This window comes from Stegostoma tigrinum, chromosome 1, assembly GCF_030684315.1.
Source record: "Stegostoma tigrinum isolate sSteTig4 chromosome 1, sSteTig4.hap1, whole genome shotgun sequence".
Classification (NCBI taxonomy): domain Eukaryota; kingdom Metazoa; phylum Chordata; class Chondrichthyes; order Orectolobiformes; family Stegostomatidae; genus Stegostoma; species Stegostoma tigrinum.
This window is the reverse complement of record NC_081354.1, coordinates 51,319,413-51,346,872: the sequence shown is the minus strand read 5'-3', so window position 1 is coordinate 51,346,872 and position 27,460 is coordinate 51,319,413. Positions and strand designations below refer to the sequence as shown.

The window sequence follows — 27,460 nt, the reverse complement described above, 5'->3', positions numbered from 1 at the left end:
GCTAAGGGCTAATTCATTTTCATTGAATTACTGATTGGAATTGCATTAGCGCCACACTAACTCTGGAAACCTGATGCTAATTTGTATGTACATCTCTGTCTTGCAAAAAAAATTCACTAGGCCTGTTTGTTCCTGCTAAATAAAAACTGTTGATCGAATGAATGTTCCCATTAACAGGTTCTGCGGTAGCAGCAACATAATACTTTATCAGTCTTGCTTACATTCTTTGTTTTCTCCTGGTTCTGTTCATCAGCATCAATTCGTGCATCATCTCAAAGTGAACTACGGAGAGAAAGAAGGTATGAACCCCACATTTTTGCCTACTTAAAATTTGTATTTCCCCTTATTTTCTTTCACCCTTCATCCCTCTAGTTTCCATCACACACTGACTATGACAAGGAGGATGAGGGGTTGAATGTGTACCCAGGCCTCCAGCGGTATTACTATGAATCTGGAGTATTAAAAAGTGTAGAAATGTTCCATATTCTGCTCTGTGAGCAGAAACTAAGTGTTTGTTCACAGCTTTGAGGTATTCATTAGGATCAAATATACTTTCTACTAAATGTCTTTTTCTTCGATGCTTAGTTCAAACTTCCACAGTTTGTTTTATGAACATGTAAACATATGAGATGGAACAGGATTACATCATTTGACCCTTCAAGCCCTCCTCAAGCTTGCTCCACTATTTAAAAGGATCATGGCTGATCAGCGTGTAATCTCAACTTCACATTCCTGCCTGCTCTGACAACCTTTCATCCCCATGAATATTTCCACCTCTGACCTTAAAAATATTCAAAGCCTCTGCTCCCACTGGTTTTGCAGGCAGAGCATTCCAAAGACCAACAAGCCTCTGAGAATAAAGAATTGCCTAATCTCTAGGTGACGTCTTATTTTTAAATGGTGGCCCTAGTTCTGGATCCTCTCACAAGAGGAAACATCATTTTTTCAAATGACTTCCTGCCTTTATCATTTCACAATGCTTCTACATCCTAGTTTCCTGAAGTTGGGTCATCCCCCACTATCATGTGTAAAACTCATTGACAGAACCACCCCTCCACCATTCTCTAGCATCTTCTCCTTCCCAAATGTCATATACCTTCACTATTCAGGTCCCAATCCATGTTATCTAACAGCTATGTCTTTGTAATGGCTACCAGATTTTTTTTAAAAATTTCTGTTTGTACTTGCAGTTCAATTTTTATTTTGTGTTTCAAATATTACTTGACTTAGGTACAGAGCCTTTCATTTTATTCCTTAATTGTTTCTGTAGCGTCTAGCCATCTATGGATTTACTTGTGGATTTGTACGCTGTATCCTTTCCGATTAATGTCCCAAATTAATACTTTTTACTATTGCCTTATCCATCTTTTTGGCTTATTCCCAGGGTGGAGGAGTCAATTACTAGGGGACACAGGTTCAAGCTGTGGGGCAGGGGAAATTTAAGAGATGTAGGAAGCATGTTTTTCACACAAAGGGTTGAGTGCCAGAAATGTGGTGCCAGAGGGGGTGGTGGAAGCAGACACAAAAGCAGCTTTCAAGAAGCACCTGGACAAATACATGAATAGGAAGGGTGGACAGGGATATGGATCCTGTAAGTGAAGATAGTTTTAGCATGGAAGCGCAAAATGTATTGGCATAGGCTGGAGGGCCAAAGGACCTGTTCCTGTGCTGTATTGTTCTTTTGTTCTTATTACAACTCTGCAGTTTGCTACATCTTCACAAGTTTGATTGTTTGCCTGACTGTTTAATGTAAAATCCTCTATTTTTCCCTAGATATGCATCTCATTAAAACATTGGTCCTGGCACAGTTTAGGTGTAGATCATCACAATGATACAAATCCCACTTTTCCCAGTACCACTACCAGTGCCCATATCCCGTGAACTAGACGTAGTAGGAACTGCAGATGCTGGAGAATCTGAGATAACAAGGTGTAGAGCTGGATGAATACAACAGGCTAAGCAGCAGCAGAGGAACAGGAAAGCTGAAGTTTCGGGCCTAGACCCTTCTTCAGAAATGGGGGAGGGGAAGGGGATTCTGAAATAAATAGGAAGAAAGGGGGAGGCGGATACAAGATGGATAAATGAGAAGAAAGGTGGAGAGGAGACAGACAGGTCAAAGAGGTAGGGGTGGAGCCAGTAAAGGTGAATGTAGGTGGGGAGTTAGGGAGGGGATAGGTTGGTCCAGGGAGGACGGACAGGTCAAGGTGGGGGGATGATGCTAGTAGGTAGGAGATGGGGGTGGGACTTGAGGTGGGAGGAGGGGATAGGTGGGAGGAAGGACAGGTTTGGGAGGCGGGGACAAGCTGGGCTGGTTTTGGGATGTGGTTGGGGGAGGAGAGATTTTCAAGCTTGAAATATCCCATCCCCCAACCACATCCCAAAACCAGCCCAGCTTGTCACCACCTCCCTAACCTGCCCTTCCTCCCACCTATCCCCTCCTCCCACCTCAAGTCCCACCCTCATCTGCTATCTCCTCCCTACCTCCCCACCTGCACTCACCTTCACAGGCTCTAACCCTGCCTCTTTGACCTGTTGTCTCCTCTCCACCTATCTTCTCCTTTATCCATCTTCTAACCGCCTCCCCCTTTCTTCCTATTTATTTCAGAATCCCCTTCCCCTCCCTCATTTCTGAAGAAGGGTCTAGACCCGAAACGTCACCTTTCTTGCTCCTCTGATGCTGCTTGTCCTTCTGTGTTCATCCAGCTCTACACCTTGTTATCCAGTGAACTTGAAGCCTCTTCTCTCACACCAGCCTTTTGAGCCATGTATGCATTTTTCTAATCTTATTTGCCTTAAAGGAATAATCTAGACAGTATTATCTTTTGAGGCTCTGCTGTTTAATTTCGTACCTAGCTCATCATACCAATTGTGCAGAATCTGTTTCTTTCTCTTGCCTCTGTTATTGGTACTCATGGGGCATAATGTCTAGATCTTCCCTGTCCCACAGCAAGTTGTTCTGCAGCCCTGAGCAGATGCCCCAGTGTGCTGCAGGTCGATATGATGAAATGAATGCAGCAAACATCTTCATTGAATGCTCAGCAAAGTACTTCACATTGTTGGTCTTTTTTTTTTGCTCAGTGACGACCAACTTTTCATTGGACATCTTTTAATATCTTGGATGTTTTGAATGAAAGGATTTAATGGTAGGCTGCAAGTTGACCTCCTGAAAGTTTATAAAATTATGAAGGGCATTGATAGGGTGCATCGTCAAAGTCTTTTCCTCAGGGTAGGGAAGTCCAAAGCAAGAGGACATAAGCCAGAGGTGAGAGGTGAAAGATTTAAAAGTGACCTAAGGGGCACCTTTTTCATGCCGAGAGTGGTGCGTGTACAGAATGAGCTGCCAGAGGAAGTGGTGGAGGCTGGTACAATTACTACATTTAAAAGGCATCTGGACGGGTATATGAATAGGAAGGGTTTAGAGGGATATGGGCCAAATACTGTTTTGGATCAGTTTAGGATATCTGATCAGCATGGATGAGTTGGACTGAAAGGTCTGTTTCTCTGTTGAACATCTCTATGATTCCATGACTCTAAGTAGTATTAGAAACAAATGATTTAACTTAGAGTTTTGGTCAGTCAGACATAGTAATAATAGTAAAAAATAACTTGAAGTTTTTTTTATTTTATATGTGAAGACAGGATATGTAATGAATGCATATTAAGTTCCATGTCATGGCCGTAAGATACAGAATTATACTCAAATTATAATAGTAGATAGTGAGTCAGTCAAAAGAATAAGCAGCTGAATTACTGACAGCTCTGTCCTTTTCAGGGAATCTCTGTCAGCTGCTTTTTCTTTTTCTCCCGTCAGTGTCAGGGCACAGATTCAAATTGTTATGCCCGATTCCTTCATTGGTAAAATCAGTTCATCAAGCATAGACAGTGCAACTGTGAACTTTAATTGATTTGTCCAGCTACTTCATTTTTTCTAAATACCTATGCAACAAGGAGGGGATTTCTTTACCGTAGTTAACAACGCTGTCTGATGGGTTTTCAGGTGATTCTGCTAAAAATGACCCTGGTTGAGTGTCAAGAGGTCTCTGCCTTTAGTTCAGTATTGCTGGATTACCAAAAGAAAGTTTCCATCTTTTCCCAGGCGCCCAGACATTACAGTCATAGCTGCAGAGCCCATAGGACCAAATCACTGGTATCCTGGTTCACCAGGGAACTGTGCAAATTCGGCTGGGCTTGGACTTCCATATCCTCGGACTCTCTGGAGAATTGACGAACCTGTTGCAGCAGAAGTAAGAAATTAGTTTGTTCAAAAATAAAGAAGTTGATATTATCAACAATTGCTTTTGCAAAGATCGTATTGACGGTGTGTTCATTTTCTAAACTTTGGTTGCAGCCTCCACCATCCTACGACCAGGTGATCAGAGAAATTAACCAGCAGCCAGTTCCCACACCACCTCCCCAAAGGCATTCAACAACCACAGCATCAACACAGACTGAATTTGACCAGGATTCGGAGAATATTCAGACAAGGAACGCTGATGCCGATTTTGCACGTTTGCGAGGGGTCAGTTCTGCAACAGGTAGGAAAACACACTGTTCATAGTGGCATATGGATGTTAAGGACAGAATGAGTTTAAGGCCTGTTTGGACTAAAATCAGTACGTATATGTTCGTATAATTTAAGGCATAGTAATAGTGAATTTAATAATGAAAGGTAAGACGAAAGTTATACTTAAGGGACAACACTTGTAAAAAGTTTTTGAGAAGATTGGTAGCGCGGGTGGTGGGTGAGGTATGTAGACTTGCTGCTGAGCCAGTGTGTTTGATTGCAGACGTTTCATCACCCTGTTAGGTAACATCATCAGTGTGTCTCCGGTGAAGCGTTGGTGTTCTGTCCTGCTTGTTATTTATATGCCTCAGTTTGCTGGGGTGGTTGGTATTACTTCCGGTTCTGTTTCTCAATGGCTTATATATTGGGGCCAGTTCAATGTGTTTGTTGATGGAGTTCCAGTTGGAAAGCCAAGCCTCCAGGAGTTCCCTGGCATGTCGGTGTTTGGCTCGTGCTATTATGGATGTATTGCCCCAGTTGAATTTGTGTCCTTCTTTGTCCGTGTGTATTGAGACCAGTGAGAACTGGTCATGTATCTTGGTGGCTAGTTGGTGTTCATATATCCTTATTGTCAGTTTTCTTCTAGTTTGGCCTACATATTGTTCCTCACAGTCCTTGCCTGGTATTTTGTATATTACATTTGTGTTATTGGTTGTGTGTATGGGGTCCTTCAGTGTTCGTCAGTAGTCATCGTTGTTGGTTTGTGGGCTACCCTGATACCGAGATGTCTGAGTAGTCTTGTGGTTATCTCTGATATGTCCCTGATGTACAGTAGGGTGACTAGTGTGTCTGGCTGTGTTGTGTCGTCGTGTTGTGGTTTATCATGGACATAACGGCAGATTGTGCTTTTATGGGTATCAATTCCTTTTAAAAACTCCATGTAAATGCTTCTGTTCTGTTTTGCACAATTCTGGATTGCTGCAGGGTGTTGTGGCTTATTTGAATAATGCCCTGATGCAGCTCTGTTTATGCATGTTGGGGTGGTTGCTGGTGTAATTAAGTACCTGGTCCATATGTGAGGTCTTTCTGTATACGTTAGTCTGGAGTTCCCCATTGCTCCTACGTTCTACCATTATGTATAGGAAGGGTAGTCAGTTATTGCTCACTTCTTCTTTTGTGAATTTTATTCCAGTGAAGATGTTATGTGCCTGAGGGTTTCTTCTAGTTTCGTGCATTTGATAATCACGAAGGAGCCCTATACATAGCTGACCGAGAGTTTGGGTTGTATAGTGGGGAGCGCTGTCCCTTCCAACCTTTGCATTACTGCTTCTGAAATCAGTCCTGTTATTGGGGATCCCACTGGTGTTATGTTTATTTGTTTGAATATACAGTCGTTGAAGGTGGTGAGTTGTGAGGCACAGATCCAGCAGTTTTAGGGTGCTGTCCTTGATGCTATTGGTGTCATGGGATGCCTAGCTTCCTGATTCATCCAGCAGTGAGACAACTGTCTCTTTGGCTAGGTCAATGCTTATGGATGTAAATAGTGCCATTACATTGAAGGGTATCATTATATCATCTTCTTCCATTCTGGTGTCCTTGATGTTGAAAAATTCTTGGGAGGATTTGATGGAGTGGGTAGTGTTGTCAACTAAGTATTTCAGTTTCTGCTGTAGTTCTTTGGCTAGTCTATACGTTGGTGTACCTGGTAGTGAGACAATGGGCCTGAAGGGGACCCCTGGCTTGTGTAACTTGGAGTTTCCATAGAAGCAAGGTATGTTGGATCCTTCTGGCTTCACTTTTTGGTAGTCGGTCTAGTTGAGGTTTCCTGTGCTGTGTAATTTTTTTGGGTTTATTGTAATCCAGTTCCCTAACTGTGGTGTTGGGTCTATTGCCATCTGTTGGTAGGTGTCAGTATCTGCTGGTAGTGCATTGGTTTTCTTGATGTATTGAACTCTATTAAGGATTTCTACCATGTATCCTCTGTCTGCTGGTTGGATTACACCATGTGTCCTCTATCTGCTGGTGGGACTACAATATTTCTGTCCTGAGTCTTTCTGGGGTTTTCTTCTCTTCTGCATTCGATGTGTTCCACTTTCTTTTCTGCTCAGTGTTGAGACTATTGTCTGTCTGATGGTCGGTTGTATTTCCTCCCTAAGTTTGTTGCTCTTCAGTGTCGATTCCAGTGTAGCCAAGAAGTAAGTTTTTTTTGGTGTCTTTGTGGTTATAATTCAGTCCACATACGAGGACCGTCTTCTCAGTGTCTGTAAGTGGTCAACCTGAGATGTTCTTCATCCATGTTTCTGCGTAGTCCATTTCATCGTTGTGAGTGAGTTTGTGTCGTTTGCCTTGTAGGGCTATTCTTTTCTTTGTTCTGGTCTTCTGCTGTTGTATGGTGATGGCTGGCCCATTCTTGGTCAGTTGCGTCGGAGCACAAAGTTTCTTAGCATGCAATTTCCCACTTATATTTATGGATGATCGGTGGTTTATATTTTAAGCTTTGTGGTAATACCTGTTTTCTGAGGCATTCATGCAGGAAATAGAGTTGTTTGCGGGTTGCATTCTGACGAATGGCATTTGTCTCCTATCTTCAGGCCAATTTGATGGTGTTGTGCACATAAGTGTTCAAAGTTTTTGAGAAGATTTGTAGCTTAGGTTGTGGATGAGGTTGCAGACTCGCTTGTGGAGCTGGTGTGTTTGATTGCAGATGTTTTGTCACCCTGCTAGGTAACAACATCAGTGCACCTCTGGTGAAGCATTGGTGTTCTATCCCACTTGTTATTTATGTGCCTTGGTTTGCTGGGGTGGTTGGCATTACTACTGTCCCACCCAAACTCTGGCTCCGCTATGTAGACGACGCCTCCGTGATTATCAAATATACAAGATTAAAAGAAACCCACTGACATACAAACAATATCCTCACTGAAATAAAATAAAAGAAGAAGAGAACAGTAACTGACTACCCTTCCTAGACATAATGGCAGAAAGTAAGAACAACAGGGAACTCCAGATTAGCGTATGTAGAAAGACCTCACATACAGACCAGATTCTTAATTACACCAGCAACCACCCCAACACCCATAAACAGAGCTAGATCAGGACATTATTCAAATGAGCCACAACACCCTGCAGCAATCCAGAATTGTGCAAAGTAGAACAGAAGCACTTACATGGAGTTGTTAAAAGGAATGGATACCCAAAAAGCATAATCCGCCATTACCATCACGACAAACCACAGCAAGAAGACGCAACATGGCCAGACACAAGGACACGTCAGAGACGATCACAAGATTACGCAGACCCACGTAATGGGTCAGGGTAGCCCGCAAACAAACAACCACCCTGCAATAATTACTGACAAACGTAAAGGATCCCATACACACAACAATAAAACTATCGTAATATAAGGCCATAATATACAAAATGCCATGCAAGGACTGTGAGAAACATTACATAAGCCAGACTGGAAGAAAGCTGGGTTAGGATACACGAACACCAACTAGCCACTAAGAGACTCGACCAATTCTCACTGGTCTCAATACACACAAAGAAGGGCACAGATTTGACTGGGACAACACGTCCATAATCGCACGAGCCAAACAGAGACACACCAGGGAATTCCTGGAGGCCTGGCATTCCAACTGGAACTCCATCAGCAAACACACTGAACCCTACATACTTCCGTTTCTGTTTTTCAATGGTTTGTAATACCAACCACCCCAGCAAACTGAAGCATATAAATAACCAACGGGACAGAACACCGACGCTTCACCGGAGGTGCACTGATGATGTTACCGAGCAGGGTGACAAAACGTTTGCAATCAAACACACGAGCTCAGCGAGGAACTCTGCAACCACAACACTTGCTAAGTGGCTGAGGATGTAAGATCCCTTTTCAGAACCTGAGATTTTTGATTCCCTTTTTGGGTTTTGAGCACCCAGATCATTCTGAATGCAACAGAGCTGGATCAGCAGTCTGTAAAGTGTCAGTCTCCCTGCCTATTTATTGATATATTCAATTTTCCACTGTTCAACTTGCCTAGTATCTCTGCAGAAATGTTAATGAATAGGTCATTGTCTTTACTATCTGGGGAAGGATTGTCCTTGCAAGAACTGAATATTATGTTGGCTTCATTACTTTGATACTTATTTTTAACAAAAGTGTCTTTTATTGTCTTTACAGCGCTTTGTCCCCAGTTGTTGCCAGGGTGGGTTCCGGTAGCACTTCCATTTTAGTATGTTCCTGTACTTTCAGCATTGGCAAGTAAATCATAATTGAGGCCAATCATATTTTCATTGCTAATGCACATACATGCATAGTCAGTAGTCAACAAGTCAATAAATGCCAGCAGTGGAATCAGCATTCCAATTTCAAGCCAAAAAGACGAAGGTTATGTGCAGTAAATCTGCCATTTTCTCAGTAATGGGAAACTTTTAGCAACTCCAGACCTACACTACTACTGCAATGATAACGGGAACTGCAGATGCTGGAGAATCCAAGATAATGAAATGTGAGGCTGGATGAACACAGCAGGCCCAGCAGCATCTCAGGAGTATCAGTGATAATGGGAACTGCAGATGCCTACTGCAATGTCTTGTTTTTAAAATTTGTTGAAAAAAGTACTTTAAAGTTTCAGGTTATCTGACTTTTTCGGGTTTTCTTTAGACCTGGATGTCTTCCATGCATCCTTGTGCCATTATCAATAGGCAAGGGTGCAAATGGCCTGTTACCTTGTTATCTTCAATGCTGCCCCTAGCTAATGACCAACGTGCTTATGGTCACTGGTAACTTTTGTCTGTCATCTTTTTTACCCATTCTTGGATGTCCTTTTAGTGTCTCCCTGCAGCAGCACAAACGAGTTTCGGAATTCAGTTGAACAAGAGAGAAAATCTGCTTCCTTGCACCCCACTCGCCAGTCCTTCATTCTTTGCTATGACTTTGATTCAGTTTTGGATTTCTCATGGTGAAATTTTAACAAAAACTCGCATGATACGCTTCTATATCTGTAAGATGGATATTCTTTGAATGTAAAGTAATGTAGCCACCTCTAGATGGTAAAAAAGTAAAAGATTATCTTCTTTGAATTCCATAAGTTCTTTTACACTGCAAAATGACTCAATATCTTGCTAAATTATTGTATCATATCTACTTCATATTACACAATAAAAATAAATGACAGCTTTCAAAAAAAAGGAACACAATATAATTGTGCAGATTTTTATGGTTGGGGTAGAGGAATGGTGCATGCTGTTCATTATACTCCAGCTGCCCAAAGAGTTTCCATAGATTTTTAAGCAGCAATTGACAGCATTTAGAAACCCTTTTTTAACATTGTACCCACTACAGGCAATCTGTATGAGAAGAACCGACAATATTGCACTTCTTTTAAAAAAAGTACAAATTGACAAATTGTCACTGAGGCACTCGGGCTGAAAGACAGGTTTGTGGCAATATTACTTGTTTGACCATTAAAGTGAAGATGACATATTCATCAGCTGCACTGTTTCATGGGTGGTGGGTACATACGTGGCCAGTAAAGCTGACCAAGAGAATCCTTGTAGGAATTTTTTGAGGCTCCCTGTCATGTTGGTCAGACTCAAGACCTTCAGAAGCGCTTCACTTTGGTAAGCGAGTGTCAGTTGTGACTGTCTCACTGTGGTGTGAATGCTTGGCCTGCCATCCAAGATTATCAGCTTAGCTTTTGCTGTTTTGTCCTCGTCTGATTTTCGAAGGCTTCCAAAGGCAACTGAAGTGAATGTGGCTGGGCTTCTTGGGTTGATGCTGGTCCAAGTCCCGCATGCCCAGAGCAGTGTGTGCAGGACTGTTGCTTTCTGGACTTTCAAGTTGTGTAAGGGAAGGCCAGTAGATTTGCTGCACCCTCTGGAGTAGCTCAGCCTGTAATGCTCCTTGGCCTTCACCCATGTCTCACCGGTGGCTCCAAATAGTTCTTAGCATGTGACAACAACCACATTTGTGGAATATTAGGAGTCCTTGTAAAGAACCAAAAGGGCATTCACAATGCTTAAATACGCTGAAAAACATTTGTGGAAAGTGAATGGCTTGCACCCATTGTTAAAAATTGCCAGTAACAGTCAGGGTAGGAAGATCATGACATGATTTCACACCAACATTTTGGAGCTTGTACTCCAGTTTGGTCTCTTCTGCCTTGCACAGCTAAACCATACTTTCAATGAAAAACCTCCCAGCAGCATTATTTAAAGTGATCATGAGCTACTTACAGGTTGGTTGCCGGCTTATTTCTTCTGGGTGTAGATAAAATCTGATTGTCTTAGATGCATTTCTATATATTCTACTTGCGATAGTCTACAGAAACTGGTTTAGTCAGAGCTACAGGTAGCTTAACAGCTTATACACACAATCAGTTGCTCCCAGACAAGATGCCCTAAAAGGGCTTCCCTTTGAACATGAGTGTGAGAAGTGTGAGAATGAGCAGTGACTACATAGGACAGGCAAAGCTACGAGAAGAGGGAAAAGAATTTCTGTATGATTTCCATTCTGATCTGGCTGTAGTGTACTTGCTGTTGGTGTCTCAACAACCAGATCCTGCCTCTGTGCAGATCCCAATATTACATGTGGTTTCTGTTTGAGTTAGTGGCTGAGAGCGTGAAATCAGATTACAGTGTCTCGTCATCTTCGTTTTCTTCTTCTACCACCACTTGAGTTCTTGGAAACAAATCGTAGGTGGACAGTCTTGCCAATTATTTCCAAATCCCAAAACTGACATTTTTGTGATGATTCTGTCCCTTTAAGAAAAATCTGTTCTGTGCTGCCCCTCTTGTAGTGAGCTGTTGCCACAGTGATGCAGGACTGTCTGCTTGGGAAGCAGTGTGTAAACAGCTGAGTGTTTATTTTAAATTAATAAAAGAAGTATGGCTGGATGGAGTCAGGCTCACACAAACACAGGGTTTTCATTTTGCTTTCAGTTGGGAAATTGGAGTTGACTGTTTGAAGCTGACAGATACAGTTCTCTCTGCTGTGGCAAAAAGATTGAGTTCTCTCTCTGCTGCTAGATTGTTTCTTTCAGTGTTCCTTTCCCCTGGACTGAAGGGAGATAGCATGTGAAAAAAATCTGTTTTGCTGAATTTGCCTTTGCTAGGGGTGTGTTTATAGGATGCCATTATATTGGAACAGTTGATGATTAACAGTTAAATAATACATTGTTTTGTTAAGTATTTTGATAGAACTGGCATAACTTTAATTCTCCTTTTGTTTGAATTATAACTGTGGTGTAAGAATAAAGTGTGTTTTGCTTAAAACTTAGTAGTGGACTGATCACATCATATCTGGAACACAGTAACTTAAACTTGCCTTTAAATAAAATAAAAATTTAGGGCCTAGGCTATCACCTTGATACATTTTGAAGGGGTTTGGTCTGGTCCACAAGATTCAAAAATGTTGTTTCTATTTGTCTAGTCTTTACACAGTTTGCTTTCAATTTATCTTGTACCACTTTTTTTTTGTTATAGTTCAGAGACCAGTGAAACCCTCCAGGCCAGCTGCGTGTCTCATTCCTATTAAACCTGTGGAAAGTGAAGCACCTTTGATCTCATTAGAAAGTCATTCCAGTAGGGAACAAAGTGTCCAAACAAACACGAATGCTGTGGAACGACCAATACCAAGGCCCAGGTCCTTAGGTAACTTCAAGATACTTTGTGAAGAACTGAAAAGTGAGACTTCGGAGGGAGAAGGTAGAGAAATTGATGCTTTTCACAAGTTAACGAGCCAGAATCCATTTATAGAAGATAGTTTTGCCAATCAAGACAGAATGGGTGATAACAGTGGACAAAGCTTCCTTGCAAGGATCAAGGCATTTGAAACACAAACAGATTCTGAAAATTCTGCTGGTAGCATGCGGCCATCAAAAAGACCAGAGGTTGCTCCACGGTCGTTCGGGCCAAAGCCAGCTGTAGGCTACTTGAAACCAATAGTAGCTCCCAAACCTTCCATGGCTGACAAGAATTCAGGGAGATCTGATAAGGTGGCTGAAACAAAACCTGTGGCAGCAGAAAGGCAGGGGCCAATCCTCCTTCCAAAGCCACAAAAAATGACTGCAGCTGCTGCAAAGCCAGAAGCGCTCAAGAAACCAAAACCAAGCAATGGAAGTAACAGTACTTTGGATCCTGGCAAAGATGCACTTTCAGCTGCTCTCAGTCCTCAGAGAGAAAGACCTACAGATAAGAGGAATCAAGTTCCTGTTCCAGCGCCAAGGCCTACCGTGGCAAAAAGGACCGTTTCCGAAAACCATGATGCACCTTCTATATCACCTAAATCCCCTGCTTCTAGACCTTCAGTGTTGCCCATAACAAAAGCTTCTGTGGTGCAGGTCGAAGAATCTTCTCCCAGAAAACATATACCTTCTCCAGATATAATCTCAAGCACAGAAGATCTGATCAGTTTTGATGATGATGTTGTACCTACCATTCCAACAGGAGATAACGTGACCTCTCTAGTAACAGTAGGTAATGAAATGTTAGCTATGTTTGTTTATAGATGTTGTTATATGTGATCCCTGGTGGCACAGTTAGAGAATGAAGAACGTGAATTCTAAGGATGTTTCTTCCTCTTCGCTTTCTGTCTGTCTCTCCTTCTGAAATGACAGATTACGTCTCTAGTGATTGCAGCAGCTCACAGGTAGTTTATGCAAATTATCACGTGATGCTAGCCAATAGGCATGGGGAAATTATTTGACCATGAAGAATATTACATCAAAGGCCCAGCATCCCTTCCCCATACATCTAGGCAACAGTGAGGTCAGTTGTAGCAATAATGTAATAGAGAATGGTATTCCGCATAATTTATATTCAGTTGGTGCAGATGGTTCCTCCCTTTAAAAAAATCTGCTCTTCCTCCAATTGTATCAAGTTACTGTCTTCACTCCATGATGTAAGGAATGTTTGATGAGGAAATGGAAGGGGGAAAGGGGACACTTGGGTTTTGGGGAAGGGACTTCTCCAGTCTGTTCATGTCACTGAAGATTTCTTATTCGCAGGATACCTCATTCCTGGGAGCATTATCCCATACTAATTAATTTTTTTTTGCATTCTGTCCAATGCCTTCACACCTTTGCTAAAGCATAGCTCCCAGAGCTGAAGTCAGTCTAGCAGTTGACTGTTAACTGCCCTCTGAAATGGCCTAGAGAGAGACAGACAGACAATCAATTCAAGGACAACTAGGGATGAGCAACAAATCCTGGTCTTGGTAATAACATTCTCATTCCGGATAAGAATAAAACAAAAGAAACTAGTTATATAGTGCATTATCAGGAGTGGGTGATTTAGAATGTGGTGACAGGTAAAGGACATATTCCGTACTAAATATTTAACATTATCCCTATTCTATTTTCTATGTGATCAGATCCTTTTCAGACATTACCTAGAGGTATGACAGCATGCACAGTTACTACATCAAGTCGGCCTCCGTTATTACGTAAACCTACAGTAATTCGTATACCAAACAAATCAGGTAAAAGGATGATCTTTGTTTTGTTTGTGCACATGTTCTAGACATTTTTCTGTTCATGCCCTCTCTCAGGAATCTCTAGAGCAAGAACCTTAGGATTGCCATCATTTGTTAAATGCAAATAGCAAAAAAAAATTAGCAATGCAAGTCATTGGAAATAATTGGATGTCTCCAGTACCATTTCAGTGAGAAAAAGAGACATTATTCAATGTTTTAAATAAACAGAAACTCAGTTGCATTTCTGTGTCAGTTTATATCATTTAAAGTTAAACATAATTTACGAGATATATGAGAGTGTTGCCTATTCTTTCTTGTTCCTTTCACCAGCATCTTCAGAAGATGTTGAAAGTCCTCCCCCTCTCCCTGTGGAAACGCCTGTTGGAAATTTCATTGCACAGAAGCCAAGCTTTATGTCTAAGGCTCCAATTGAAGTAAGATATAAATTTCCTGCACACTGATTTTGTTTTAAAAATCTGCTCAGTTCTTCAGTGAAGCAACTATAATTTTTAATTATGTATAATGAGAAATTGCAGAGAACACTTTATATGCACTGACTCAGTAGTGCTAAGCTAGTTATGGTCATTGCCACAATGGAAAATAATTTGTATCTCATCAATCATTTATTGATAGGAATAAAATATATGAAATAAAGAATTAAATGTCGTTACATGAGGTCCCAATTCGTTAAATTCCAATAGCATACCCCCAAATGCTTATACTCCTGTTTAAAGCAGGAAGAACTGGCTCATCTTGTTTACTCACCCACTTCCTCAGTTGATTCCAATAAGATTAATTTAAAAGGATCACTTCCCTTGGGGCTACTTCTTCCTAGCCCAAATATACTTGTTTTAAAGGCAGCCAATTTAATCAGGCTTTCTAGAGTTAAAGAAGGAATGAGTTTATTAGCTACTAAAACGTGAAAAAAAGATAATAAAATGTGACACTTGTATCAGATTAGCACTGAGAGGTGAGTCCGAAAGGGAAAATGTAAAAGAAAATATACAAAAAGGCTTTTGGCTTGCCCATGATGAAATGTTGTGGCTGTTAAGGTGAGTGATTCTGGTAATACTAACTACTGTAGAAATTCATTGAGACGCCTTTGTCAGCACCACCACCTGCAAGTTCCCCACCAAGCTATTCACCATCCTCAATAGAAATACGTTGTTGTTGCTTCACTGTTGCTGGCTCAAGTTCCTGGAAGTCCCTCCCTGATGCCATTACATGGACCACAGTGTTTCAAGAAAACAGCTCACCACCACCTTCTCAAGAGCAACTAGAAGTGAACAAATGAACATGGTCCATCCAGCAACACCCACATTATTTGAATAAATCTTTTCAAAGGACTCAGCTTGATTCTTGTGGATCCAGGGAGCATTTACTCCTTCCCTTTTCTATTAACTTTAGAAACAGTGTTTATAAGGTGTGAATGTCACTTGTTGGGCCAACATTTATTGCCAATCCCTGATCGCCCTTGAAATAGTGGCGGTGAGCTGCCTTCTTAAACTGCCACAGTCAACTGGTGTCGAAACAACCACAATACAGGGAGGGGAGCTCTGGAATTTTGAGCCCAGCAGCAGTGACGAGACATGTTGTTTTAAAAACTTAGAGCAGAGCTTGCAGATGATAGTTTTCCTAAATGTCTGCTGCATTTAACATTCTAAATGGTAGCATTAGTAGATTTGGAAACTGTAATTGAAGGATGCTTGTAGAGTAGTTGTAGCTCATCTTGGAAATGAGTACACACTGTATCCACTGTACACCAGTGTGGGAGAGAGTGAATAGTTAAAGCAGCGGACGACATGCTGATCAAATGTGCCTTTGTTCTGAATGGTGTTGAAGCCTCTTGAGTGTTGTTTGAACTGCATTTATTCAACCAAGGGAAAAGTATTTTGTAACATGCTGATATATGCCATATAAGTGATGGACAGGCTTTGTAGCTTCAGGAGGTGAGTTTTCCATTGCAAAGTTACCACAATTTGACCTGCTCTTGGTACCACAATATTTATATGGCTGTTCTAATTTAGTTTCTGTTCAGTGGTAACAAAGAAACTACAGCACAGGAACCGGCCCTTCGGCCCTCCAAGCCTGCGCCAATCAAGATCCTCTGTCTAACCTGTCGTCTATTTTCTAACGGTCTGTGTCCATTTGCTCCCTGCCCATCCATATACCTGTCCAAATATATCTTAAAAGACGCTAACGTGTCTGCGTCTACCACCTCCGCTGGCAACATTCCTGTGGTAATGCCCAGGTTTTTGATGATGGGTGATTCATCTATAGTAATGTCACTAAACATCCAGGGTAGATGATTTGCTGTTCTCTTGTTGGAGATGCTCATTGTCTGGTGTCCTAGTGCTGCAAATGTTACCAGGCCAAAGTGTTGTTCAGATGTTGCTGAAAGTGGGCCTGGACTGTTTAGTATCTGAAGAGTTGCAAATACTGCTGAACAACAGGGCAGCAGAGTGGCTCAATGGTTAGCACTGCTGCCTCACAGCGCCAGAGACTGGGATTCAATTCCAGCCTTGGCTGACTGTGTAGAGTTTGCATGTTCTCCCCATGTCTGCGTGGGTTTTCAGTTGCTCTGCTTTTCTCCCAGAGTCCAAAGATGTGCAGGTTAGGTGGATCGGTGGGGCATGGTAAACACTGAGTTTGGGTAGAGGGTTAGTCTGGGTGGGATGCTTTTCAGAGGATTGATAAAGACTCAGTGGTCTGAATGACCTCTTTCCATACTGTAGGGATTCTATGAATACTTTGCAATCACCAGTGAACATCCCAATTCTGACCTTATGATCAGGTGCACATCATTAATGAAGCATCTGAAGATGATTGGGTTTAGGTTAGGATCCTGAGCATATCCCGCAGCACTGTCTTGGGGTTGTGATGATTGACCACACTATCTTCCTTATGCTGGATATTGTTTCAATCGATTGAAATCCCAATTCCCATTGAATCATTTCTTTCAAATATCCTTGATTTGACACTTGAACAATTTGATGTTGAGAGGAGTCATTGTTACATGACTTCTTGAATTCAAGTCTTTTGCCCATGATTGAGCAAAGTTTATAAATGAATTACAGAGCCAAGAGGCCCCTGCAGAATGTAGTTGTGGATTACTGAACAAGTTATTGCTGTGTAACTGCCATTTGTTAACACCTTTTATCACTTTACTGATGGTCAAGATTAGATTGACAGTACAGTAATTGGCCAGTTTGGATTTTTGTGGTCATGGCATAGCTTGGTAATTTTACACGTTCTTGGGTAGAGCTAGAACTATAGCGTAGTTAGTTCAGGAACGCAGGTTTTCAGTCACACTGCTGGCATCTTTCAGTGCCTTCAGCCATTTCTTGGTATGACATGGAGTGAATCAAATTGGCTGAAGACTGATGTTTGTGATGCTGGAGATCTTGGGGAGGCATGGTATGGCATGTTATGATGAGATCATGTACTATGATCATTGGTGTTGCTTGATGATCTGAAGGAGTGGAATGATGCACCCTGAAGGATGTATCAGTATGAGTATAGTAAGGAAGGTAGCAGTCCATTGAATTCAGTAACAATGTGAATATTTCCATGTAATATCTAGGCAAGAGGTGGCATCTATTTCACGGTCTACACAAGCTACTTGAGAACAAGTTTATTAAAAAATACAGTTTGGAAAGATGGTAACCAAATTTGAAAGGCAGTTTTTAAGTCACAATTGTGAACAACTTCTTTCTGCTTGGAAAACATTGAGGCAAAATGTCAGCCCTGCAGTAATGCACCATGATTTTGATATCAGTTGGTAATCCTTTCACTGTCAGATGGTCATAGATTATGTCTTGCTCCAGAACTTGAGCATAGGTTAATGTGGAATGAAACCTGCAACGTTAGAGGTGCATTCCTTTAGATTATTTTAAGTTTAAATTCTGTGGTTGCTAAAAGTATATGATCATGTTGGAAGTTAAGAGAGTTCCCCCAGTATATGGATAAATGTTTGTCCCTCAACCAATGCCACCAATAAATAGATTAACTGGTTTTTCTTGTTTGTGCAGCCTTGGTGTATGCAAAATGATCACACTGAACCTCTGGAGTAAATCTATGAAGAATATGTTGTGATGCCCCTGAGAGCTGTTTAAAAGATGACATAAGTAGAAATTAATTTTCACATAAAGAAGTTTGTATTGAAATTGTAAATGATTGTTCAGGCAGGATCAAGGCAATGGGTGAACACAGACATCTACTGCCACAGTAATAGTCTGTCTACCCCTGAGCAAGAGGCTCCAAGTTCAAGTCCCATGTCAGGTACTTGATGACCGCAATGCATTCATAACACAGCCATACGATTGTGTCCTTCTGACTTGCCTCTGCCATCTGGTAACCCATGCTTCATGTAGTGTGAGAATGTAACCTCTGGATTCAGGCTAGTGACCTGATCCAGGAAAAACAAGCAACAGAAAACAGCATCAGTATCTGCTTTGTCTCCTTGTGTATCTCTAGACATGGGACAGGGATGTCTTCTAAATTTAAAGTATAAGTTCACTTTATTCTGCTCCTCTTGCATGTTGCATGATACTTGCAGAGGGGTTATATTGGACAATAAGCAATAAAGACAAATGCAACATGGTTCCCGCCCCCTTGACCTGTCCGTCCTCCCTGAACTGACCTATCACCCCCACTACCTCCCAACCTACACTCCCGTTTACTGGCTCCAACCCTGCCTCTTTGACCTGTCTGTCTCCTCTCCACCTATCTTCTCCTTTATCCATCTTCTGTCCACCTCCCCCTTTCTCCCTATTTGTTTCAGAAACCCCTTCCCCCTCCCCCATTGCTGAAGAAGGGTCTAAAGCCGAAACGTCAGCTTTTCTGCTCCTCTGATGCTGCTTGGCGTGCTGTGTTTATCCATGTCTACACCTTGTTATCTCATGTTAGTTAATGTAATGGATTTTAATGAAAACGTTGAAGGAGGAATAAATGGATGGGATTATGCGAGGGATTGCATAGTGTGGGGCAGGAGTCAACATAATTTTTTTGAAGACTTTCTGAGGTTTCCACAAGAGCTTTTAAAAAATGTTTTTGAGGCTCCTGAAGGAAAAGTTGTTGTAAATATTTACATTAGAAACCAAACTGTTGCTAAAAGATGTTAAAAGAGTAAACGATTCAATGCTGTAAAGGTGACTAAGAATCCAACAACAGTTAAGTAGGTTTTCCTTATTTGCAAACCACCCCCCAACCCCCATCATTCCCCTCCATTAGCTGAAGTTAAAGCAAACTGAAACACTGCAAAGTCATGTTCTACTGGATTGGGCAAAGTCCAACTTTTTCTGTACAACAAAATGTTTTCTAACAAATAAAAGCCAATACAAATTATAAGTAAAATAAGCTAATTCACAGACAGACACTTCAATAGCAGAAACATTTAAAGAAAACAAAGCTGGGTTCCCCCTTGGATCTCTTCTCTAAACTTTGCTCTCAAAACAATTTATTGGACAAGTATAAAAGAATATTAAAGCCTTTGAAAATATTTTTTTCTTTTTGTTTGGTTATTATTGTTTCAAAAGTAGTGTACGAACTTAAAAGCCAGGTCCAGGAGAATGGTTTTCGAAAAAATAAAGATACTGTGGTTTTAGCTTGATTGCTGCTTCTGGCACCTCATGGTATCTCTCACGTCTGCCAGTATGTTCTTCACATTTGCTTGAGGTAGTTCACTGCCTTTAATCCTTCTGTGTTTATACTTTGTCTAGGGCCTATCTAATGATCAGTGATAAAGGATATACAGTTATGGAGTTTTTACAGAAGAGGCACTGTTCATGGTTAGCGAGATGATTTATTACACGATAGCAATCAGTTGAACTGCATTACAATTCAGGCATAAATATAGGACTCTTGGGAGCTCTACCGATTACATCTGTCACTACAATGACTAATGTGGAACTCACTTTCTCTGCTTTTAGACTGTATGTGTCGTCTGCAGGATGGATGGAGGTCAACGCAACATGAACACTTTAAGAACCCATTACCTTATAAAAATGTGTAAAAACTACCATACGCTTTATTCAAAATATGCATTGGAAATGGAACTTTGGACTGTTGTGTTGTAGGGGGAAAAGCTTTTTTTATATAACTTGATGCAAAAGTTGAACAGTGTGGGGTTCAGTCTTTAGTTACAAAAGACTATGTAAATTTAAGAGGAAGCTGGATATAATACTTCTATGAGACAAGCTAGTACTGGGTACTTAACAGCTTGACAGAAAAAGAAACTGCACAGTAACTGGCTTTATAGATTGGTTTTAAGTTATAGTCTGTCACAGAAATGAGAAGATAGAGAGCAGTTGGGTTCAGAATTCCAAAAACTTGCCAGCAAGTTCACTCACTGTCCCTCTGTGAGGAGAAAAGGCAAAGCACTAGAGCCTTATCAAAGAGGAAAAAAGTTCTAACTCAAGCCAAGACTGAGGTCTAACTGACCAGAATACCCAATTGAGAACGGCTGTGGTCAACAATGTGATACTATCATCAAAAAAGAACTCTAAGAAAGTCAAGATAATAAAATGTGAGGCTGGACGAACACAGCAGGCCAAGCAGCATCTCAGGAGCACAAAAGCTGACGTTTCGGGCCTAGACCCTTCATCAGAGAGGGGGACGGGGTGAGGGTTCTGGAATAAATAGGGAGAGAGGGGGAGGCGGACCGAAGATGGAGAGTAAAGAAGATAGGTGGAGAGGAGAGTATAGGTGGGGAGGTAGGGAGGGGATAGGTCAGTCCAGGGAAGACGGACAGGTCAAGGAGGTGGGATGAGGTTAGTAGGTAGATGGGGGTGCGGCTTGAGGTGGGAGGAAGGGATGGGTGAGAGGAAGAACCGGTTAGGGAGGCAGAGACAGGTTGGACTGGTTTTGGGATGCAGTGGGGGGAGGGGACGAACTGGGCTGATTTAGGGATGCAGTTGGGGAAGGGGAGAACTTGAAACTGGTGAAGTCCACATTGTTACCATTGGGCTGCAGGGTTCCCAAGCGGAATATGAGTTGCTGTTCCTGCAACCTTCGGGTGGCATCATTGTGGCACTGCAGGAGGCCCATGATGGACATGTCATCTAAAGAATGGGAGGGGGAGTGGAAATGGTTTGCGACTGGGAGGTGCAGTTGTTTGTTGCGAACTGAGCGGAGGTGTTCTGCAAAGCGGTCTCCAAGCCTCCGCTTGGTTTCCCCAATGTAGAGGAAGCCACACCGGGTACAGTGGATGCAGTATACCACATTGGCAGATGTGCAGGTGAACCTTTGCTTAATGTGGAATGTCATCTTGGGGCCTGGGATAGGGGTGAGGGAGGAGGTGTGGGGGCAAGTGTAGCATTTCCTGCGCTTGCAGCGGAAGGTGCCGGGTGTGGTGGGGTTGGAGGGCAGTGTGGAGCGAACAAGGGAGTCACGGAGAGAGTGGTCTCTCCGGAAAGCAGACAGGGTGGGGATGGAAAAATGTCTTGGGTGGTGGGGTCGGATTGTAAATGGCGGAAGTGTCGGAGGATGATGCGTTGTATCCGGAGGTTGGTAGGGTGGTGTGTGAGAACGAGGGGGATCCTCTTTGGGCGGTTGTGGCGGGGGCGGGGTGTGAGGGATGTGTTGCGGGAAATACGGGAGACGCGCAATAGTATCTCTGATACTATTCTAAGAAAGTCACTTCATTTCCCCTTGTGGTTTGGACTCTTGCTTCAGAGACTTTGTTCCTTTCTGCCTATATTTTCCACTCATGATTTTCCTGAAAAACTATTTATGTCCTGTCTTGTCTGTTCTATTTGCGAACAAATGCTTGTGCTTGTGCTTGTGCGTGTGTGAGAGAATTTTAGGGGGTTCAGTTCAAATTTGTACATTAGTAATTCATATTCTATTTTTGCCACATATTAATGGATAGGTTTGCTATGATAAACAAGTTCGTTTACCTATTCTTTGATGAAAACTGATGTGATTCTTAAAAATATATCTTTGATAATGGTCACAATTAGACATAAACATCCCAGTGATTACATTGGGAATATTTCACATTTGGGGCAACTTGTGCAATTGTGGGACTTTGTTCCACTGCCCTCCTCCCTTCAGGATCATGGCAGTAGGCACCATTTCACAATAAAAGGTTGGTGCTGGCAACATCGCTCTCGCTGTCTTGTGCTATGTCTCATCTGCACTCTTGTCCATACGCACTCTCGATCCATACACTCTCACTCTCTCTCTCTCTCTTTCATCCCTCCCTTTCATTACATTAAGGCAGGTCTGTTACAGACACTGCTAGAACCACTTTGACTGCATTGGATCTGTCACCATCTTGGCTTCTCTTTCTTCTCCAGGCCCATTGATGACTGTGTTGAGATCACAACTCTTCTTTTTCTCTTATCTTGAAATAAGAAGATTATTGTAACAGGGAAAGAAAGGGATGGGGGTGTGTAGGGAGGGTTCTGTTTTATTTAAGATGGACCACAGTGCCGCCTTACTGATAACTATATCCCCTTCCCTCACTTTCCTCCCGGAACTCTAAGAACAAGAGTTTAAAAAGTAAATAATTCCCTAAGGAGGTGTCAACTGTACATGCATTCCCCAATTCTACGGTTGTGCTCTGAAGAGAATTGTTTCTATGTCTTCCTATACAAGGAAATGCATTTTGTTTTTAATTCTCTTGCTTCTCCTGGATGGCCGTTGCAATCACCGGTTGCTGCCCTCGCTGCTCTTCCATTCTGTCTGTGGAGAGGAAAACTATCAAACCTCACACAGAGATAACAAGGTGTAGAGCCGGATGAACGCAGCAGGCCAAGCAGCATCGTAGGAGCAGGAAGGCTGATGTTTCGGCCCTAGCCCCTTCTCCAGAAATCACTGATTAGGGTCTGGCCTCAGTGGTGTCATTTCTGTGACTGAACTTCCTAACTTACCTGAGCACAGTTTACTCGGTGTACATCAGAGATTGAAAGCAACCAAAAGAACAGCGGATTCTGTAAAACAGGAACAAGAACAAAGTTGCTGGAAAAGCTCAGCAGGTCTGGCTGCATCTGTGAAGGAAAAAGCAGAGTTAAAGTTTCTCGTCTGATGACCCTTCTTCAGAACTGATGGTGGCTAGGAAAACGTCACTTTAAATGCAGAAAATAGGAAGGGGAGTGGGGAGGGAGTAAACGATAAGATACAGCTTTTCTCTCTGTTTAAGCTCTATCTTATCATTTACTCCCTACCCCACCCTCTCCCAATGTTCTGCACATAAACTGACGTTTTCCCCAGCCACCATCAGTTCTGAGGAAGGGTCACCAGACCCGAAACATTAACTGTTTATTCCTTCACAAATGCTGCCTGACCTGCTGAGTTTTTGCAGCAACTTCTGTTTTTGTTCAAAGATTGGAGGAGGACCTGATGTGTCCCCATTGCTTCCTGTGGAAGGCAGCTAAATCAGCTCTCATGGTTCATGTAGCCAACCTCAATAAAAAGCACAGATTGTTCTGGTGTCAAAGTGACCTTGAACACAAAATAATGAAGTTGGAAATTAAGAAAAGAAAGGACTGTAAATTGGGGTGGGGTGGGGTGGGATGGGGTGAGATGAGGGAGCAGTTAGATAATCTGCTACCAGTGGGTGCAGAGAGACCATTTAATCTGTCAGATTAAATTGATCACCTGGAAATTCCTCTGTGCTGCAGTGTGTGGTGGCTCGTTGGAATAATGTTCTAATGCAGCTTCGTTTGTGGGTGTTGGGATGGTTGCTCCTGTAGTTCAGTATTTGATCCGTATGTGTTGTTTTCCAGTAGACGCTGGTTTGAAGTTCCCCATTGACTGTTCGTTCTACTGTGACGTCTAGGAATGGCAGTTTGTTGTTGTTTTCCTCCTCTTTTGTGAATGTTATGCCAGTAAGGGTATTATTGGTGGTCTTGAAGGTTTCCTCTAATTTGTTTTGTTTAGTGATGACAAAGGTGTCATCCACGTAGCGGACCCAAAGCTTAGCAGTGTTAGAAACAACACTGAAAGACAACAAACTCACAGAAGAAACCCAGCAAACCATCAGACAGACAGTCACACCAACATTAAGCAGGAAAAAGAAAGAAAACACACTCAATACACAAGAAAGGAAAGCCCTAAAAGGACTCAAAAAAGATAAAAACATCATTATCCTACTTGCAGACAAAGGACGCTTGACAGTCATTTTAAACCGAACAGACTACATTGAGAAAGCGAACGCACTGCTTGCAGATACCAACACTTACCAACAGGTGGCGATAGACCCGACCCCACAACTAGAGAACCGAATCACAGCCTTACTCAAAAAACTTCAACAATCTGGAGAATTAAACAAGAGAGACTTCCAAAAATGAAACCAGATGGATCCAACACACCACGCTTCTACGGACTACCAAAACTTCACAAACCAGGAGCCTCCCTCAGACCCATAGTGTCGCGACCTGGAACACCAACCTACAGATTAGCCAAGGATCTACACCAAAGACTAAAACACCTAGTAGAAGATTCCTGCCACTCCATTCACTCCACCCAAGAATTCCTGAACACCACCAAAGACACCAAGATAGAAGAGGATGAAATAATGGTCTCCTTTGACGTAACAGCCCTGTTCACATCCATCAACATCAACCTGGCCAAAGAAACACTGACTACACTATTAGAAGAACCGAAGACACATACACCAGACACCACCAAACTCATTAGCAAGGACAACATCATCAAGCTAGTGGACCTATGCCTTACCACCCACTTCACTTTCAATAACAAAACCTACAGACAAACCAATGGTACACCCATGGGATCTCCGATATCAAGGTTCTTAGCAGAGGCAGTAATGCAGAGACTCGAACAAACAGCTCTGCCAATCATCCAACCCAAACTTTGGGTCTGCTACATGGATGACACCTTTGTCATCACTAAACAAAACAAATTAGAGGAAACCTTCAAGACTGTCAATAATATCCTTACTGGCATAACATTCACAAAAGAGGAGGAAAACAACAACAAACTGCCAATCCTAGACGTCACAGTAGAACGAACAGTCAATGGGGAACTTCAAACCAGCGTCTACAGGAAAACAACACATACAGACCAAATACTGAACTACAGGAGCAACCATCCCAACACCCACAAACGAAGCTATATTAGAACATTATTCCAATGAGCCACCACACACTGCAGCACAGAAGAACTATGAAGAGCAGAAGAAAATCACCTATACAGCGTATTCAATAAGAATGGGTACCCAATGAACACAGTCTGCCGATTTCTCAGTAACAAACCCAAACAAACAGACAAAACGGGCCCAGAAACCATAACCACTCTCCCCTACATCAAAGACATTTCCGAAATGACTGCCAGACCACTCGGACCTCTTGGCATCAGGGTAGCCCACAAACCCACCAACACACTAAAACAGCAGCTAATGAACTTAAAAGACCCCATACAGACAACAAGCAAAATGAACGTCATCTACAAAATACCTTGCAAGAACTGTGACAAACACTACATTGGACAAACTGGCAGGAAGCTAGCCACCAGGATACATGAACATCAATTAGCCACAAAACGACATGACCCACTATCACTCGTATCCTTACATACAGATGAGGAAGGACACCACTTTGATTGGGACAACACATCCATCCTAGGACAAGCCAAACAGAGAGACGTACGAGAATTCCTAGAAGCATGGCATTCCAACCGGAACTCCATCAACAAACACATTGATTTGGAGCCAATCTACCATCCCCTGAGAAAAAGAACAGGAAATGACATCACCAACCCCAGGAAACCTAAACATAGAAATAGAAAGTGGGACATAACACCAGCGCTTCGTCGGAGGCTCACTGATGATGTTACCTAGAATGGTGACGAAACGTCTGAAAACTAACCTTCCAGCTCAGCGAGCAAACTCACATCCAAAATATTTGGAAATTTTTATCATGTGTTTTTTACCAGTGTAATGTGGGCTGTGTTTTACCTGCAATTTACAGAAAGTCTGTGACTTTGGAGGAAAAGTCAAGAAAGCTTTTAGAGAGAGAAGTGGGCATTTTGCTCATTAATTGCTCAAAAAGTTTGGCTTTTAAAAGGCAATGGATTCTCCATTCTAATGGTTGTCTGGTAACCCTGTTGGGATTTAGTATTTTGTTTTCCAGCCTGTATTAGCGATTAATGAAGAAATCTCAGGAGCTGCAAGTTTCTCTCTGTCTGCTCTGTGGATGATTCTAGGAACCTGAAAAAACTTCAAAATATTAATATTTTTGACTATGTTATAAACCCAGAAGAGGAGAACTGTGTCTACTTTCCAAAGACTTTGATTCAGCTTGGTTGCAGCTCGAGATGTTAAGATGTACACAGATATGGGCCAAGTGGTGGAAAATGAGATTAGAATAGTTAGGTCATTGTTTTTGATGGGCAAGGATGTGCTGTTGATTTCTTATGATTTTATGTACTGAAAGTCTTCCAGGAGTCTATGACTGACAGCAATTCAGTTTCTTAATTTGGAAGCCTAATGAACTTTAAGAAGCCATCGCTTTCCCTCATTTGTTTTCACACCCACAAGGGTAGTTTCCTTCTTGCCTCTTTCTAAAAAAAATTGTCCACTTTGCAGAGACTGGGGTTTTCTTTTTTGCAATGTGTGAATGTGTCTTTGACAAGATGTGGTTCCAATTCAGGATTTTAGCTTCAATATCAACCAGTGTTTGCCACTTGTTTTAAGAATAGTTTTATGTTATAATAAACCAAATTTTGAACACATCAAAGAAATCTGTTGACAGTCTCTTTTACTTTGGATAGTACAACAAACTTTTTATTAACCAACACCTGTGGGACCAGGAGTGTGTCAGTTGATCAAATGTTCTGGTTGGTCAAAAGGGCCACATAATCAATGTAAAAACACATAATAAGTAATAGAAACATAATATAGGTGTATGCACATCATGTTATACTTTATTTACAGCACTAACACCATGCTGCCTTAAATAAAAATTGCCAGCAGAGGGTTGCACCCTCAACTGACTACTTCGACATCGAGGAGATTGCAATAATTCAGTATTTTAGGTATACACGTTTTGCTGGTTTATTGAGAGTGTTGGTTCATAAGGTGCTGGTTATAACAAAGTCTGCTGTAATACAAAAAGGAATTAATTGTCAACTGTGGGGATTGAATCAGCATTTTTCACAAATAATGAGACCGGTGGAGTAGTGGGAATTGAATATTGGTGCATTCCTGCTGTCACAGCCATCATAACAAATTTAATGTAAAAAATCTACAGACTTCTCAGTTACTGACTTCTGCCAGTGACTCTCCCTTCACTACTCCTGCCACTATTTTCCCCTCCCCTGCCTATTAACTATGGGAATAGAACCATTGGCAACAACCATGAGAACATATTCAGACTTCCATGGAGTGTGAATATGTTAAATTACTGACTATTTATGATGATTTACCTCTTGATTTTTGTGTTTTTAAAATTTACTTTCACTTTTTCAGAATCTTTGTGAAGTACCAGGACCAGTTGCTAATCAGCCTTTGTAAG

General features: G+C 41.9%; 1 protein-coding gene across 2 annotated transcripts in view; it reads left to right on the top strand.

Moving 5' to 3' along the window:
• The window catches only part of sh3d19 (SH3 domain containing 19), a 152,182-nt gene that overhangs the window by 93,903 nt on the left and 30,819 nt on the right, over positions 1-27,460 (top strand). For both annotated transcript variants that reach the window (XM_048531024.2, XM_048531016.2), the window contains exons 4-10: positions 254-299; positions 4,097-4,244; positions 4,349-4,535; positions 11,990-12,982; positions 13,878-13,985; positions 14,310-14,413; positions 27,415-27,455. In XM_048531024.2, coding sequence (XP_048386981.2) covers positions 254-299; positions 4,097-4,244; positions 4,349-4,535; positions 11,990-12,982; positions 13,878-13,985; positions 14,310-14,413; positions 27,415-27,455 — 1,627 coding nt within the window. The remainder of the gene's footprint in view (positions 1-253; positions 300-4,096; positions 4,245-4,348; positions 4,536-11,989; positions 12,983-13,877; positions 13,986-14,309; positions 14,414-27,414; positions 27,456-27,460) is intronic.